Raw genomic sequence first — 17970 nt, forward strand, 5'->3', positions numbered from 1 at the left:
CCTCTCGTCCCTGGGAAACCAGATCTGCTGATGGGAAGAGTATTTCCTTTTGCAGTGTGGATGTAGAGCCAGTTGCCACCTCTGCAGTCCCTCAGGTGAAGTTGCTATAAAGCAGGGTTGACACTGTGGGGAACTAATCCTGCCTACTGATAAGCATTATAAACTTCTGGTGGGGATAGTTAGGGAGAGCCATGGAAACCTGCAGGTATCCAGGTTTCTTATCTGGAAGTAGGCAGATGAGAGCAATTCATAAATTTGGGGTTTGGTGGGGGTTGTTTGGCTTTGGTTTGGTTTAAGGCAAGCTCATGATTTACTAAAATATGAATATCGATCTAATATCAATATCCAACTGAGATGGACAAAAAACTCTCTAGCAGTTTAAAGTTAGAAAGTGTATGTTTATTACCACGGCCGGGCAGTGCGTGGGATAACTCCCTAATGCACACTGCCAAAATCACAGGTCTTACAAAGCCCTTTTATTTACAGAAGTCTTGAATACACAAAACATGAATGCATATTCATATCCCTCTCACTTCCTCTGCTCCCTTCGTATGCTAATTGGCAATAAGGCTATTAAGCATGCGTAGTTTTGTTCCCTGAAATGAGTTGGGGATCCATTTTGGGGAGGGGGCTCCAAAGTGAGGAAGTAAAACAAGTCTTCCTCGTTCTGACCTTTCTACCTTTTCAATGCATACATGACAAATGAATCCTTGTAGTTTTCCTGTGTTCAATGGATTCCTCAAGTATGCGAAGTCTGCAATGGTTTTTTGTGACCCTGAAATCTGTTTATCACATTCTGTTTTTCATGATAAGCACAGCTACCCAAACATAAAGTTGACAAGCAATGAGTTACCAGATCCTGGATATCTTATCTAAGATCCAGCTCCTGTTAACTGTGAGCAAAGCCTAACTCTGCAACATCTAATTTAATTATCATCTGAACTTTGCTAAAATTCTTAATTCTTCAAAATTAATGTCTCACATCCCCAGTTCTGCTCTATACCAGGCCTCCAAACTATGCTGACCACATCTGAGCCATCCTGGGTTCTCTGGCCCTATCAGGAAAGTAGAACAGATTTTGTTCTGCTGGGCAGGAGGTAGCCACCCCAACAATCAAATCAGTCATGTTCAGTCAAGAGTGTTGTCGTGGTTTAAAAAGACAGGTGTCTGCTAAGGAAGGCAGGAGCCCCCCCTGAAATGAGAAATCTAAACCCCCTCCCTCCAAATTGTTATAATTTTGGAAATTAAGGGGCTCTCAGGCAATGATATGGGAGCAGGAATAACAGGTCTTTATTAGGGAAGAAAATAAAATAAACAATGCTGTAATACAAAACAACACTGACAGAGTCAGAATATGACCTGACACCCTGTGGGTCAGGGTGTTGGCAGCAGTCCTCCTGCAGTGTCAGGTGTGGTTCTGTTGCAGCAGTGATCCTGCAGAAATGGGTGTAGCCTTCCTCTGAAGATCCAGTGGTGGTGTACATGGGCCTGGTCTTCCTCTGGAAATCCAGTGGAAAAGGCTGTCCTGGTGTGCCAAAATCTCAGATTATATCCAGGTAGGAATGCTTGGCTCCTCCCCCTGGGTAGAGCATCTCCCAATGGCATGATGGAATTTTTATCAGCCATGCAGTGACACTCAATGGCCCATTAACAGCAGATGTGTCCCCTGGGGAGGGAGGATTGGTTTGTGGAAGAGATAAAGAAAACTGCCCAATTAACAGAAGATAACTGCCACACCTCTAACAGATGGCAAATAGAATACACACATTGCCTTGCAATCTAGGATAAGTGTGTACAGGCTGAAATAATAAATTGTGACTCTGTTTTCCTTAGCACTGGATTACCCATGTTTCCTGTGCTTGTCATGGCTCCTTCTGATGCCATAGCTCCCTCCCTGTTTAGGATTCCCTGACTGGCATTGCCAGCAATTCTTTCTGTCCTCCGCCTCTTGACCTGACTTTGACATCACCACATGACATGATCACCACAAACTCTCTCTGAATAACAGGCAAGGGATCAATGTCTCCAGAGAATGAGTTCCTCTTTAAAGTTGCTACAGATCTTACTGTTGCTTCACAGTGAATGGTTCAACATCAGTCCTGCTCTGTTTCAAACATAAGCATTTAATTCAAGAATGCAGGAGCTGTGGCAGCCTCAACCACAGAGATCTGACTCATCCCAGCTGCTCTCTCTGCATGTAGGTCATATGGAATGACATCCATCGGGATGCACAGTACAGTATATTCACTCCAAGGGCCAGTGACTTCTGCTTTGCATGCAATGCCTGGGGAGGAGGCAAAGTAAGTGGGTTCATAACAAGCCTTACTTGAACAGAAACCTAGATATCTCCCTACTTTCCCAAATACCAGTGAGTCATATTTCCTGCAGGCAAGTTGCTATTTTCCACACAAAGCTCATGCAAGGTGTTCCCAGAGCTTGTTATCCCAGAATTTCACTTTCTTTTCACATGTCTGTGCTCAGATCCCAGATGGGCAAGGTCAGACCTTTGAGGGGTCTGAGCACAGCTAAGAAAAGACATGGTTTTAGCTCAGCTGTGGGGCATTTCTCACTACTCTCTGAACCACTGTTGGGATTTAAACAGGTGAAAACAACAAAAAACAAAAAGCCCTGCTCTTGGTGGGCTCCCCTTTAGTGGCACAATTCACACTGAGGGATCCTTGTTCATGCCTGAGACAAAACCAGGCTGAAATGCAGCGTTCTTAGAGAACCTGGAGTCATTCATGCACTGGCCCAAGTTCTTGAGGCCCTGAGCCAAATTCAGCCCCAGGAGAACTAGTGGAGATGTGTTTAACCAGTAACAGGCTGGGCTTTGCCATTGCGGCTTCAGTGGGCAGCAGCCTCACTTCGACCCAGTGCAGATTCTCCTGATCAGACTTTGCCCCAGAAATGTTAAACAATGGATCCAGAACTGCACCTCTGAGGCACCAACAGAGGCAGGAATTTAAGACAGACTCTTTCTGGTGCAACCCCAGAGCTGCCTCCAGCCCCCCGGGGCTGATGACTGTGATGCATCGATCCCTAGACTATGATACCCCTGAACAAAAGGGAAAACTCAGCATGACAGAATATCCTGAGTTATCCTGAGAGGAAGGGACCCATAAGGACTATCAAGGCCAGATCAGAGTCTAGTCCTCTGCAAAAATGACAATGATTTCCCCCTGCTTGCCCCTGCAAACACAGACTCCACATGGAGTTGCACCCCAGGGAGTAACTCGGCCATAATGATCCCAATACATGGAAGGCACAGCACTCCATGCATTTTAATTTGTACCTATTATCTCTCATCCCTTCATAGGATTTATTGCTCTGTTCCCTCTCCCCACAGCAAACTTTCTGGTGGTGACCCCTTTTATCACTTGTCAAGTGTCAGCTGGGGTACTTGCCATCTTTGTCTGGGTTTGTCTCTGGATTCATTGGCAGCAATAAAAGCTTCCTTAATACCAAGAATGTGATAGGTGTAAAAAAATATTTTAAAAAAACCCTGAGATATACTTCCAGAATTGGTCAAAAAAAAACCCCACACAATAAAATCAGATCAATGCTGAATGAAAATTACTTTGCCCTGCAAAAACAGTTCCAAATAATCAACAGCAACAGTGGCTCTGGCAACAACTGACATTCAGATTTGGAATAACAGCCAATAACAGGATCCAACAGCCACTGGAGAAGATAATGTAAGCAAAGCTCACGAAAAACTAGAATCACTAAATACTTCAAGCCCTCATCCTTATGTCTTGGGGCAAGTAGGAGAAAGTGAACCCCAAAACAACTGTCAGGGTTATTTTCTTTCAAAACATGGTGCATTTACAACTGCTGAAAGTTCCACCCCTAAACTGGAGGAACTGAGGTGTGAGTCAGTCAAGCAGCTTCCATCTCCCTGGGAAACACTTCCTCAACACAGATGTCAGACAACTTTCCTTTACCCTCCTGCACTGTCAGGAAAACCAAGCTGGAAAGTCGGCAAAAATTATCTTCCTCTAACACTGACAGTCACAAGGAGGAAAAGAGAAAAAACAACAAGAACAACAAGAACAATAAGAAAAAACACCACAAAAACAAAACAAAACAAAACCACCCCAAACATAAAACCCAACTTGCTGGGAAAAACCCACCAAACTTTGAAAAACACTGTGTGAAGTACCTGGTAATGAAGCTAGTGCATGGCCAAGCTGCCATCACTATTGTCATTCTCTAACAGGGCAGAGGCGTATTGTAGGTGTATTTCAAAAGTCACACTCCCAGCTCCTTCATAAAATTATTGGTCTGTTTACCAAAATACCTTTCACTGGACCTCAGTACAATCCTTTCTCCAGGAGTTTTCCCAACCTCCAATGCACTGAGCTCAGAGGATTTTCTGAAAGCAATATGCTTTATTAGTTTAGAGATTTTAGTTCTATTTAGCATTTTTCCTAACATTTGTTCAATCTCTCCTCAATTTCACATCAAATTCTGCACCCACACCATCCTTCAGCAAGGAATCCCAGGAGGTTGCACCCACACTTTGAGAAGCTCCCCTCTACTCCCCTTCTTCATGTTCTGAGCCAGGTCCCTTCAAAACTCTTCCACTGGAAGATGAACAGACAGTTCTTGTTGACACTCTCCATGTCATTCAGTCAAAAAATCTGCCCACACCTGATGTATTTCTAGCCTAGTCTATTATTCTGTTTCTGACCTGATTCCCAGGGTGCCCACTCCACTGTTAGTAGTGTATCTTAAAAGTGTAAAATATAGGAAACTGAACTATACCACTGCAATTAGTGGGGGAAAAGACACATTGATTATTTCTTCCTTGACAGTATTTTTCAAGTAAAAACTGTATTTTTTCTCCACTAAAGACATCTAGTAAAAACTACTATAAAAATATACTTGGAGTTCTCCACTGAAAAATTAGGGAAAATAAAGGAGAATACCTAGCCTTTATTGGTTCAGTTTACCAATGCATTTCAAGTCAGAAATCCTGAAGTAATAGAAATCCATACTCCAAACAAATTTATTGCTTAGTTCACAGGTAGGAAGTTTGTCAGGACTAAAATGATCCCTTCCTTCCTCAAACTTGTAGTTTAATACAATTTATGGAGCCGTTGTAATTCTGCAGGAAAAACGTTTGTGAGAGAGGGGGCCGGGGATTGTTATTATTCCAACTTGCTTAATAAAGTGTACGTGACAGAGAACACGAGGAAATTGGGTCAGTGTCATTCCCCAAAAATAAAAAGGGTGCCAAATTTTAAATCGGGGGCAAAGCAGGGGAACGGACCAGGCTGTCTGAGTTTCAGTATCCACATGGGAATAAAAATTAAAAAAAAAAAATTAAAAAAAAAAAAAAAAGAAAGAAAGAAGGCGTAAATTCCCAGAGGAAACTAGTTAAATATTCTCTCCACCTCCCTCCTCTTATTCATTCGCTTCTTTCCTTTCAATCGGCGGGGTCCCATGGCGACCATGGTGGGAGAAAAGCATCCTCTCCAGCCGCCGCGCTCGCCATGGCAACCGGCACGTCAGCGCCGGCAGCCGGGCCCGACACGGGCCGGGGGCGGCTCAGCCCTGGGGCCCTCCCGATGTCCCCCCGGTGTCCCCCCCGATGTCCCCCCCGATGTCCCCCCGGTGTCCCCCCGGTGTGGCGGCCCCGCCGCTCCCGGCGCTGTCCGTGGTGCTGATGGCCCCGACGGGGCGGGAGGCGCGCCCGGGACCTGCCGGGGGGCGGCCGCATGATCCGCATCCCACATGACACAGAAAGGAGCTGGGCAGCGGCCACCCCTGCGAAACGTCATTTTTTTTCCTCCGGTGCAGAAGAGGGGTGGGATACCCCGTCCTTCCCCTCCGGCGGCTTTGCGAACAGCCGGGCAGAGGCAGCTGCAGCCCTGGAGGTACCTCGTGGTTCCCAGTATGAGCGGGACCTTTCCAGCCGTGGCTTCGCTTGGGATAACCAGCAGAGCAAGGAGGAGAGCAGCGCCTCTGGGATTATGCTTTGGAGCAGGTATGTGGATGCATGGGGCTGTGCTGAGCACTGCTGTAGCTAAAGGGGTAATTCTCCCTGCGGAGGCAAACGACATGATCTTTCCCAGTAATTTATCTTATGTGTATTTGCTTATGTGCATTTAAATCACTCGGGGATTAGCCAGGAGGACTCGTTTCTCAGGAGAAAATGTTCTGTGGGGCTTGAATTTTAAGCTTATTCTGCTGAAAGCAGGGGGGGCTGTGTAGAATTACTGCAGAATAATTATCTATATTTTCTGGACAAATCTACATTCTCTCTATCTATATTCATTATCTTTCAATTATGTTACTTATTTGTTTGAAACAATCTCCTGACATCAGTTCAGTGAAAACAGAAAATTACTTTACAGCAATGGAGCAGACCGATCTGTTAATCTGTTTTTTTCTGTCTCTAAATACATTCAAGCAGCTTCTTCCTTCCTCACGTTATTGCTATGGAACAACTGCTTTTGTATTTTTCGGTCATTAATTTGGAAACATCCTTTCTGAAAGCACTGTCTCCCTTTTTCCGTGTGGGTGCCTTGGTGCAGCTACTCAGGGAAACCCCACAGGCAGAGCAATCTTTGTTTATCCATAGCCAGCACAGGCAAGAGGGCTGCTCTGGTTTAGCTAATTCAGGCACAGACTGTCTAAGAATGCATAGCAATATTTCTCATTTATCCAGCTGGCTTCCAGCATGTCAAACAGTATGTTAGTTCCACAGAGTAACGGGGAAGTAAAGCTGCCTTCTGCTTTCAAAAGGCCATTTGTGTGTATGAGGCAGGATTCATAGCCAGTTCTTTCTGGCAAAGGTTCTCAGATGTGGTTCTTGAAGGCTTGTTGTTAAAGTCACTCTTAACCACTTAAACAAGTGGCTTGGTTTGCAGAAAAACCGGTTGCCAACCCAGAGGCATCCTTAAAAGATTATTTGGGTGTCTAAACATGGAATTTTTTTGAAACTTGGTTATGAGTAAGCTTGATTTCTGATTTATTTTAAGCATTCTGGTCTCAGATGAGTCAGTAAGGGGAGGAATCTCTACACCTTAGACATATCTGAGGAGCTGTGCTCCTTGTCTCAAAGTAAGAGCTTGCAGACTCTCCCTCCCCCGCAGCCCTCCTGTGAGGCTTCTGTTTGCAGAGCTGTGCAGTGCAATTCCCACTCCTGGGTCACACCATATGACCTCCAACTGCATTTTCCTTTGCAGCCCCACAGAGCGCCCTCTCTCAGGTGTTTAACAGAGAACAATTTCAGTCAGACAATGCAGGACAAACCCAACATCCTAAGGTGGAGTCGGCTCACCCTCCCTACCAGTTCTCCCAGCACCAAAACATGACGCAGCCCTTGTGTGTTTGGGATTTCTACATTCCACAGCTTCCATCTTTCCCTAGACTTCCCCTCTGGCAGGCAGCAAACACAGTTCTTGCAACTGGCACCCCATCCATGAAGGCATCTCCAGATCAGGGGCTATCAGCAAGCTGACACCTTGCCTCAGTGGCTTCTCCTGGGCTGCTTTTATCCTCCCTGAGCCTTGCCCAGCAGAGGGACTCCCTTCCCACAATCATCTCCACATCAGGAATTTCCAACCCAGCTTCAGGTTGTGCATGGCCTTCAGCCCTCCCAGCTTCTCCAGCCCAGCTGGTGTAGGAAGACTGAAATGCTCTCACTAATGGCTGTATCCCCAGGCAGAGGCCCACGTGAGTGTTGTTCTACTGCTCGTGCAGGTCTGCTCCTCTTATTCCTATCAGATAAGTCCTCCTGGAAGCACCTCAGGCATCTATGATTATAAGCCACCACCGCCACCCCACTCTCTGTCACCGTGTCTGACACAGGGACCTGTGTGCCCTATGAGCACCAGTTCCATGTGACCAAGAAGGGTCAAGAGCCCTGTGACAGGAACTGTCACATCCCAGCACAAATGTTCGCACCACTGCAAAAATCTCCTGTTGCCACATGAACGTCTTGTGTGACGAGAAAGCCATTTTCACAAGACTTCCTGTCAAGAATTCCTTTCTACATAACCTTTCCGCACAAACCCAACAGAAAAAAAAAAAAAAAAAAATTCCTCAGGTTCTCCTAGGGGGAAAACTTGTGCTCCCTGCTGGTGAGAGGGTGAGCTGAGCTGCCCAAGTCTTCACTGCAGCTGCTGCATTTTCCCTGTGGGGGAGAGGGTGTGAATTTCCAAGAGATGGGCAGAGAAACCAGCCAGGCGTGAGATTTACCACTGCTTATCTGTCAACACCCACCATGGCAAAGCAGCCTTGGTAAGTGTCGTGTTCCTCACGTCAAGCAGAAGAATGTGGGGAGGGCCTGGTGTTGCCAAAAATTAATGCAAGCACGTGGGAGAGAGCATCTATATTTTTACCTCTGAATCACAGAAGGGTACAGGCTAGCCATGCCCAAGGACACACTCAATCCCCATTAGGGAGGAAAAAACGCCTCCAAAGTTGTATTTCAAGCTTCTCTACACTCTTCTTGGATGATTCCAGTAGGTGGAAACTGTTGTGACAGCAGAGTTGGAAATTAGGTCAGTCCTTCTTCTGCTTGCTTGACTTTTTTGTGTCCCCATAGTCACGCTGGGCACAGATGGGGGTTCTGCCACCATTTTTATATATACATTTTTAGACATTTAGGGCTAATATCGAGTTTTGCACACTAATCTCAGCAGCGGGAGGATAAAATAAAGCCCTGAAACACTTAAACCTGAGGGGCTGTCCTGTGGGAGCAAGAGTTACATCTCCAAGAAGAGACTTCCAACCATTGTGAAGGTGTTTGTAAACTGTGTGGTACCCTCTGAGGAGGTGAGGCTGTCTATCTGGGTAACACTGAGCACAGATATGGCCCCTATTTTACCACTGCCTGTACCTGGACCAGAGCATGATGCTGGGTCAATCTGCAGTTACAGTAAAGGCTCCTTCTCAGTGTCAACAGAGAAAAAAACATCTCAAAGTTTAGGTGCATGAATAATTACTGGATTTTAGCAACTTACCCCAGATTAATAGACCTACAGTAACTTCCTCTAGGTCAGTCTTAACCCCCAGTAAATACATGAGAAAAATTCACTGCCTCCAGATGCAGGGAAAAGCCATTGCTCTCCGAGCGTTTAAAACCACAATGAACTTCAGGAGATGGCAACATCTATTAATTTTGACTCAGCCAAAATGCAATGACTTGGACTTGTGTAGGGGTTTGAATCCTGCTTGTTCATCAAAATCATACCTTGTGGAATTGCCCTTAACCAATTAATTGCTCCAGGTCACAGTAGTGCTCCAGGTGTGAGCTGACAGACCCAGAAGGAAGAATGGACCCTGTTCTTGTTCCACTTAGCTACTGCATGTCTCATTCCTTACTAAGCTCAGTTAGAAGGATGAAGATGAAAAAGGATTCTTCCCCAAGCAGCCAGTACAAGAAATAAAAATTTATTCCAATCCCAGCAGCTGTTGCAGTATTATATCCTTGTCCTCAGTTTCAATACCTTGTTAGAACAGTTAGAAAAGGACTTGAAGAGCTAAAGAAGGCCGATGGCTAAGAGTCTGCCTGGGTGCCCTGAATTTCCTCCAACACACAGTAGATATTCTTTAAATGTGTTGAAAATTAGAACATTTCCTACTTTTATTTGATTCCATCCATACTTCCTGCTCCCATGACCTCACCCCTCAGTACAGGCTAGGCCCTCAGATCCTGATGTAAAATGCAAAAACACCGATCAGCTCACTCAATCAGTTCAGCTCAGAAGCTTTTGCCATCAGCTGAGCCATGTCCACACCAGCACTGAGGGCTCCATCCATGAGCCAATCCTTGCTTACAGCCATGCCATCCTTGGCTGTCCACGCTGTGGGACAAGGATCTCCACCAGCTGGGTGAAGCCAGATCTCAGGCAGCAGTACGTGAGGTGCAGGTACGGATCTCAAAGGCTTCGCTGCACTCAAAACATGTTATTTTCCAGATAAAATAGGGGCAGATGTTTCCTATCCCCACATACTAGAATACATAAAGTGAGAAGGAACACACTTCACCTCAAGAGATTTTCAGAAGAGCCTCCCAGAGAATAGAAACGCCTTCGTAAGAGGAGCAGGGCAAAGAGCTGAGGATTTTTCTGAGCACCAGAGCAGAGAAAATGACTGGCAGGGAACCTGAGTGCTTACAGAAGCATATGCATCCGCATTCCTCCACTGGAAGCAGGAGGACTAAATGGCCTCAATATGCACAACAGTCATCTCCGTACATCAAGGGACAGAGAGAGGCTAAAACACTGCACTCTTCTACAAAGGGATTTCTACACTGGCACATTGCACACACAGGGCAGTTCATCTGAATTTAGGCAGGGTGGATGTCATCTTCTAGCATCTCACAGCCAGACAAAAGCCCCCCTCCCCCACTCTGATTCAATTTGCTCATACTCCTAATGTTGATTACACTCATTTAGATGAAGCATTTCTCTTCCAGTCTGGCAGCTCTTCCCAATATACTCTCCAGAGAGGGAAGTTTATGGACTAAATGACCAGCTCAGTGCTTTTGAAATAATCTACTGGGCCAATGCTTGTCTGGTGTTTTGCAGCTATGATACAGAGAGGTAAAAAATGTTGAATAAAAAAGCCCCTCTGCTAGTGCTTAGGTCAAGTAATGTACAATGATCTGCTTATTTGCTGTATTTCTAATATTGAAAAACACTACTTGGGAAACAAAATGCTTTTTCTTTTGATGAAACATTTTTAAAATCCCATTTACTGTATTCCTTTTTGAATCTTATTAGTTTTGCTCTAATGGGTGCCGCATTTTTAGACAGGAAAGTGAACATGCAAACACACAGTGCCTATGCCATATGGGCTTTGTGCAACAGCCAAGTGTACGTGGCAGTGATTTCATGAAATTTTTGTGGCTCAAATTGTTATCTCTAAGTAACAGATCTGTTATGGAGAGCTATCAGCTCAAAATGGAGCTATTTGGTTTCCAAACTGCAAATTAAGGTCAGTAAAATGGAACTGTGGCACCAGGAAATCCCTCTTCAATGATTATGAGTCATCTCACATGCTCTTTCTTTTCCAAAGCTCATGCACGAATGTCCTAGATTGAAAAGCAAGATGTATTCTATTTGCCATCTGTATGGCAGTTTTTCCTTATCTCTTCCACAATCAATCCTCCCTCCGGGGAGACATCTGCTGTTAATGGCCTGTTGAATGTCACTGCATGACTGATAAAAGTTGCAGCATCCCATTGTGAGATGCTCCGCCCAGAGGGAGGAGCCAAGCATTCCTGCCTGCATATAGTCTTAAGTTTCTGGAACACCAGCACAGCTTTTTCTGCACTGGATTTCCCAGAGGAACAGCTGCCTCTTCCACTGCCTCTTCAGAGGAAGGCTACACCCTTTTCTGCAGGGTCACTGCTCCAGCAGAACCACACCTGGCACTCCAGGAGGACTGCAGCCACAATTCCAATTGCACTGCTAACAACACCCCGACCCACGCTGTGTCAGGTCATATTCTGACTCTGTCAGTGTTGTTTTGGTTCACTGCATTGTTTATTTTATCTTTTTATTTTCTTCCCTAATAAAGAACTGTTATTCCTGCTCCCATATTTTTGCCTGAGAGCCCCCCTTAATTTAAAATTTATAACAATTCAGAAGCAAGGGGTCTACATTTTTTTTCCATTTCAGGAGAGGCTCCTGCCTTCCTTAGCAGACACCTGTCTTTCCAAACCTAGACAACGAAGAAATAGGTTTTTAAATAGAAATACAGAAAGGCCTCATACCAGTTTTAAAAGGATTCCCACTCTAAAATGCTTGAAAGACAAAGTGAGATTTTTGGCACTGCTGAATCCAAGCAGACTCGCAACTACTGGAAAGCAGCTATTCAGGTCAGTATTATATTGGTTTAAAGGGAAAATTAATACAAGCATTTTTGTTACCTAAAAATGTAATTAGGCCTCACCTACTTGCTATACATAATTTTGACTTGTTGTGCTCCTAAACTTTTGCTTATGGACCTTTGGGGCAGAGGGAGTTGACAGAACTCACCACTGGTTTTTATGGACCTGATATTTGCAAGTTGAAGGGTTCACTAACACTTATAAGCATATTTCGGCAAACAATGTAGCAAATATAGACATGGGAATTGGGGATAAATACTGTAGCAAGCCATGGTATCTCCAGTTATTTGCATCTCAGATCCATAGAGAGTTGTGCCTATGCTGAGCTTTTTATGATCCTGTTTTCTTTTGGAGCATTACTCATAATGCAAAAGTTAAAGTCTCCACTATAAAAAACAGACTAATAAAAACCAGAATTGCTCACTGAAGAGAAATATATGCTGGGCCATAGACACTCATGTTCTTAGTACTAAATCAGGGCATGATCCTGATCTCAGTGCCACATAAGGAAAATAGGCTTGAATAATTTGAAATAAAAGAAATTCATTTCTGGTCAATTTGAAGAAAAAAATTACTTATGACTAGGAATGCAGGAATGTCAGAGTACAGTGGTTAATCAGATCGTATTTTACTTTTTTGAAAAATAAAACAAGTAATTGCTGTACAACCAGTGAAATCCTAGGCTCAAGTTCGTTAAACTCCCTATAATTGCAACTATATTTTCACCTGTGCCTCGTGGGCAGTGGGCTAAATGACCTGGGAGTTTTCCGAAGAAGAATCAAAAAATTCAGCATTAGTTGTCCCTCTGGTGGGTGCCTCTCCTGTTCCACTGAAGGTGAGGAAAGCAGCAGCACACAAGAACCATCTGTGCATGGGCAGCCCTTCCCACCCCCGTGTTGCTTCCTCTGCCAGGAAAGCACTGACACAGGGCAGCTGGATTCATCTCCTGGAATCCTCCTTCCTTTGGACACCCACTGGTTGCTCTCCACTGGGGTCTCTGCTGCTCTCTGCCCAGGGCTGCTCAATTCCTGTCTCCTCCAAGGCCTGTTTGCAGGTAACCCAAGCTCTCCCGTGAACAGTGGTTGGGCTGGCTCTTAGACAAGATGCATTAGAAAAAAAAAGCCAAAAAGTATTATCTAGGCACTACAGCCCTGTAGCTGTTTTGGGGTTCACCCACCTGCAAAACTAAATGTGTCAGGTCTGAGCAGACACGGAGAGAAGATTTGGCTCACAAGGAGAAATATCACAAGAACAGTGTTAGCAACTCTGCCTATTTTAACAGCTTAGAAAGGCCATTTCATTCTTGTACCAGACTTCCACTGCTCTTCAGTACTGGTCAAGACATTTTATCTGATTATTATTCTATGAGGCTTAATTTGTACAGCTGGCTATTTTTAAATGGCACATACTTATGCATGGCAAGAAGGGAAATTAAGGAAGAAAATTTTCCCGTAATGTTCCTTTCTATCTAGTGAATAGCCTCCACTTGTATTATTTTATTACAGATAATTCTAACAGGTAATTTAGCAGGTTGCACTGACATTGCATCCTGCCACTCTGCCAGACACAGCAGCCCAAATGCCCTGCCAACAGCTGGTGACAGCAGGATTTCTCCAGGGGGGAAGATCCATCCAAAGGAGGGTGAGGAAAGACAAGCAGGAGCCCTCTGAGAAATCAGGAATCATCTGCCATGCAAAGCCACTAAGAAAACAAAAAGGGAAGGCAACCAAGGATGAAGGGGAAGGCAAGGCCAGGCTGGGCAGCACCCACAGCCCTCCAGCAGAGGAGGGGACAAGGGGCAATGTATGACCTGCTGACAGTGCCCCCTCACATAACACAAACAGCCACAGTAAGTACAGGCTCTAAAAAGTTAGAGGGGAAAAAAAGTCTTCTATAACCACACCAAGAAATTATTACTTCTTCTTCCACATCTGACGATTTTTTTGCACTGCATTATTGAAGGAGACATGCAAAGCAGCACAAGGAGCAAGGTCCCAAATTCATCCTATGGCTCTGTGCTTTCAGGCTTCCCTCTGAGTAAGAAGAGAAGGAGAAAATAATAAGTAGTAGATGCAGAGCCAGAGTAGGCACAGCAAAAAGCATTAATGAAGCATTGGGAACAGCCCATCAGAAGGCAAACCTAGGAATCTGGATCACTTGGAAAGCTGAGGAGGATGGTGGTGACTTTTTGAGCTTGTTCATTTGGCTTCCCAGATGAACATTTTGATCTTCTGGTCATTAACTGAATCCTGAATTACCTTGCACAGTATCAAGCTCTGGAGTTCAGCATTCTCACAGTAGACCCATAGAAAAGGCTTTGTTTGTCTAGTGAGTAAAAGACTTTGCATGTCAAGATGATGACTGAAAGAACATCAGACAGAAGCAGGGTGTTTGAATATGCATAGCCACTAAAATGAGCTGGTTTTCCATTTTATCCCAGCGACAGGCTAAGGCCAACCCAACCATCTGGCTAAACCCAACACTGGAAACTATCTAGCAGTATAGGCATAGAATGGGAGGCCACACCCATCACCATCTGTGGTGTGTCTGCCAGGAGGGTGCAGGAGAACAATTTCACACAGGTAACACCCTCAGACAAACTGTAATTCACAGGTAGTGACATTTGACAGGTGATAGGTTTGGTGTCACCAGTCGGGGACATTGTTACTCCATGGACAAGAACAATGGCCCAAAGTGCACACCCCAAGGGCTGAAGGGCTCCCAGAAATTCAGCTCACTTCGTCCACAAGGGTCTAAGGATCACTCAAGATCAAAACAGCCATTCTTCCAGGGGTGTGGGGCTGATGGTGAGTATGCTCAATCCCGGGAAGTCTCCTTGGGCAGCACCCCTGCTCCAAGGGAAGGGCTTCCCACCACAGACATCCTGCTCTCAGGAAAACCACATGAAAAAGGGGGCTATAACCTGGTCTGGTCAGGGCCTGTGGACATACATGGTAATGGTCCAGAAATTTCTCTGGACTGAGGCCTCGTATTACCTGGGGACCCTCTCTGTTGGCCAAGGGGTCCTGCCCTTCTCATCCCCCCCACAAAGGCAGGGTTGGGGTCATGCTGCACATGGTGCAGATATGGAGTGGGGCTGTGAGGAAAAAAGGTGAAAGGATGTGAAAGGGCATGAAAGGCTCGCAGCCACCTCAAACCAGCCAGGGAATGGGGTGGATTCCCCTGACACAACTTGTACCACCAGCTACAGTGGAACCCAGAAGCTGTATTTCAGTGTTAGCCCAGAAATACAGAAGTTACAGTATATATTTCTACTACAGAGAATATTCTTTTGTAGGTTAAGATGGGCTTTTCATACACAGCTGTTCAAGAGAACCTTTTCTCTCCTTTCTGTCTGCAGCCTGAGCAAAAGGTGTAGCCGAGTTTCCTCACAGCATGGATAACAGCAGTGGTCCTGTTCTTCTCCTTACCTTGCTCCTGCTGCAGAACATGAGCAGCCCCGAAGTCTCCTCCCCTCCTGCTGGCTACGACATGGCAGAACCTCCAGCCCCGGGAGCTGGCCCCAGCAGGAACCACTCTCTGGTAGAATATGGGCTGAGGCCGGGGGAAATCGCAGCTGCCAGCGTGGTTTGGGGAGCGCTGTGGCTGATCTCTGTCTTGGGAAACTTCCTCGTTTGCTTAGTGATCCACAGGAGCAGGAGGACACAGTCCACCACCAACTACTTTGTGGTGTCCATGGCGTGTGCTGACCTCGTGAGCAGTGTGGGGAGCGCGCCCTTCCTGCTGCTGCAGCTGAGCTCCGGGCGGTGGATGCTGGGCAGCGGGGTGTGCCGGCTGGTCAGGTACATCCAGTACCTCACACCCGGGGTCCAGATCTACGTGCTCCTCGCCATCAGCGTGGATCGATTCTACACCATTGTCTACCCCCTGAGCTTCAAAGTGTCCAGGGGGAAAGCCAAAAAAATGATTTTGGCCTCCTGGCTCTGTGGTGCTCTGTTTGCATCACCAGCCTGTTTTCTCTACAGCTCCAGCAGTGACCACCACTGCAACTTTTTTCTCCCCAGTTCTTGGCAAGGATCTGCCTACAGTATCATCCATCTCCTCTTGGTATTTACGATCCCATCCCTCTTCATTATCGTTTTTTACCAGAAAGTCATTAAATACATTTGGAGAATAGGCGGAGATGGAATGACTGTCAGGAGAACAACAAATATTGTTCCAAGAACAAAAGTGAAAACCATCAAGATGTTCTTAATGTTAAACTTGATGTTTCTCCTGTCCTGGCTGCCTTTCTTCATGGTACAATTGTGGCACCCACAGGAAACAGACTACAGAAAGAGCTCCTTGCTTTTCCTGGCCATCACCTGGATCTCTTTCAGTTCCTCAGCCTCTAAGCCAACCCTCTATTCCATCTATAATGCAAACTTCAGGAGAGGGATGAAAGAAACTTTTTGCATGTCTGCCATGAAATGCTACAGAAGCAATGCATACACCATCACCACCAGTTCCAGGATAGCAAAAAAAAATCATGTTGGTATTGCAGATATTCCAGCTACAGCCAAAAGTGTCACCAAAGACTCCACCTATGATGCTTTTAACAGAGAAGCCAAGGAAAGAAAGCTTGCCTGGCCAATTCCATCCAATCCCCCAAATACGTTTGTTTAGTGGGCTGCATTGTTTTGAAAAGTTACTCTGTACCCCAAGAAGGAATTTTCTCTCCTTTGCAACCAATGTATAGCTACATATTTTTAACCTAGCTTTTTTTTTTTGGGGGGGGGGGGGGAGGGGAGGGGGCAGAAAAGAGATGTTTTATTTTATTAAATGCCTTGGGTTTGATGCATTTGTTCTGTTTCATTTCGGTTACTACATTCTGCTTTGGGAAAGTCCTCTCCCATAATCACAAGCAGTGATTATCTGCAAAACAAGAGTCCTTCTCTATCTGTAGGGAGAAAAGGGAAAGAAAGAAAGAAAAACTGCTTGGTTTAATCCCTTTATAGGATGGTCCATGGTGCAAAAGCCTAAATCCACTCAAAGTCATCTAGGCTTGCTTCCACTATGTCCCTGCAGATGCACCTGGGGTTGTCCATCCTGTTGAGATCCCACAGGTAAGATGTCCATATGGGGGCCCTATTGGCTTCAGCCTGAGCCCACTGGCCTCATCAGTGACAAAATTCCTGCTGGCTCAGGAAGGTCAGCATTGGGCCAGCACTGGATGCTTCTGCATCTTTGTCCTTGTGCCTCTCTGGAGGTCTCGTGGTCTAAACCGCCCAGGAAAAATCCCTTTCTTGGTCTCACCTTCCCCAGTCTCTCAAGCTGCTTCTAGCCCCAGCCTGGTGCACCCACCCAGAGGTGGGCACAGCCAGGAAGAAGAGCTGCAGAGCAAAAGGAGCCATGTGCTGGGCACCCAGGGCCTCCTCACCTCTGAAATTGGCTGCGTGTCCTGGTCTGTGCCCCCTCTGCTGAGGCACGGCTGCGGCACCTGCAGCGAAGAGTGGTCTTTTCCAAACAGGAGCAGGAACGCGAGCTCCTTGACGTCTGCACTCTGGGAGTGGGGAATCCCTTTTGCTGAGAAATAGTCCTACATGTCTGGTAAAAAACTTCCTTCCTCGTCCTCTACAACACAAAGTAGAGTTGGAAGAACCCTCACTGACCACAGGAACGCTTACAGTATGTATTTCACAAATTCAGAAATCCCCATTAAATAAGGATCCGATATTTCTCATTAAAACCACTAGCAAAAAGCTCCCATGAATTAGGAGATGAGAGGACCTTGAAAGTGAATCAAGACCAGTATTTTCTGTCTGGTTCATATTCTGACCTGGCTGTTTCTTGCTGAAACACTATCATATGCTTAGTTTGCCTTTGACATTTAATTGCCTCTGACACAGTAAAATCAGATCTAGGCTAAACAGGCAATTTTGCAACATTATTTTCAACTTGGGATTGGAGATTGAAACACAACAGTTGTTTTTTTGGTTAGTAGTTTTATTAAAGAAATAATAAAGGAACTGAATAGAATGAGCCCTGAGGTCACAGAAGACCAAGGTTCATGGTTACCCACCTCCTGCTAGGTGCCCAGAGGCACACAGGACACTTGTTTCTTCAAGTCTACTGTGATCCCCCCCCCCTTTCAAAAGGTTTTTCACTACAGAAGG

At 45.6% G+C, this 17970-nt stretch overlaps 1 protein-coding gene across 1 annotated transcript; it reads left to right on the forward strand.

Annotated features, from left to right (window-relative positions):
• Window positions 1-5647: 5647 nt before the first annotated feature.
• Window positions 5648-16567, forward strand: LOC128788208 (probable G-protein coupled receptor 19). Its single transcript, XM_053943107.1, has 2 exons — window positions 5648-5992; window positions 15216-16567. Exon 2 carries the CDS (start codon window positions 15251-15253, stop codon window positions 16478-16480), a length of 1230 nt encoding a protein of 409 aa, XP_053799082.1. The 5' UTR covers window positions 5648-5992; window positions 15216-15250; the 3' UTR covers window positions 16481-16567.
• The last annotated feature ends 1403 nt before the right edge of the window (window positions 16568-17970 follow it).

The sequence above is a fragment of the Vidua chalybeata genome, chromosome 5 (assembly GCF_026979565.1).
Source record: "Vidua chalybeata isolate OUT-0048 chromosome 5, bVidCha1 merged haplotype, whole genome shotgun sequence".
NCBI lineage: Eukaryota > Metazoa > Chordata > Aves > Passeriformes > Viduidae > Vidua > Vidua chalybeata.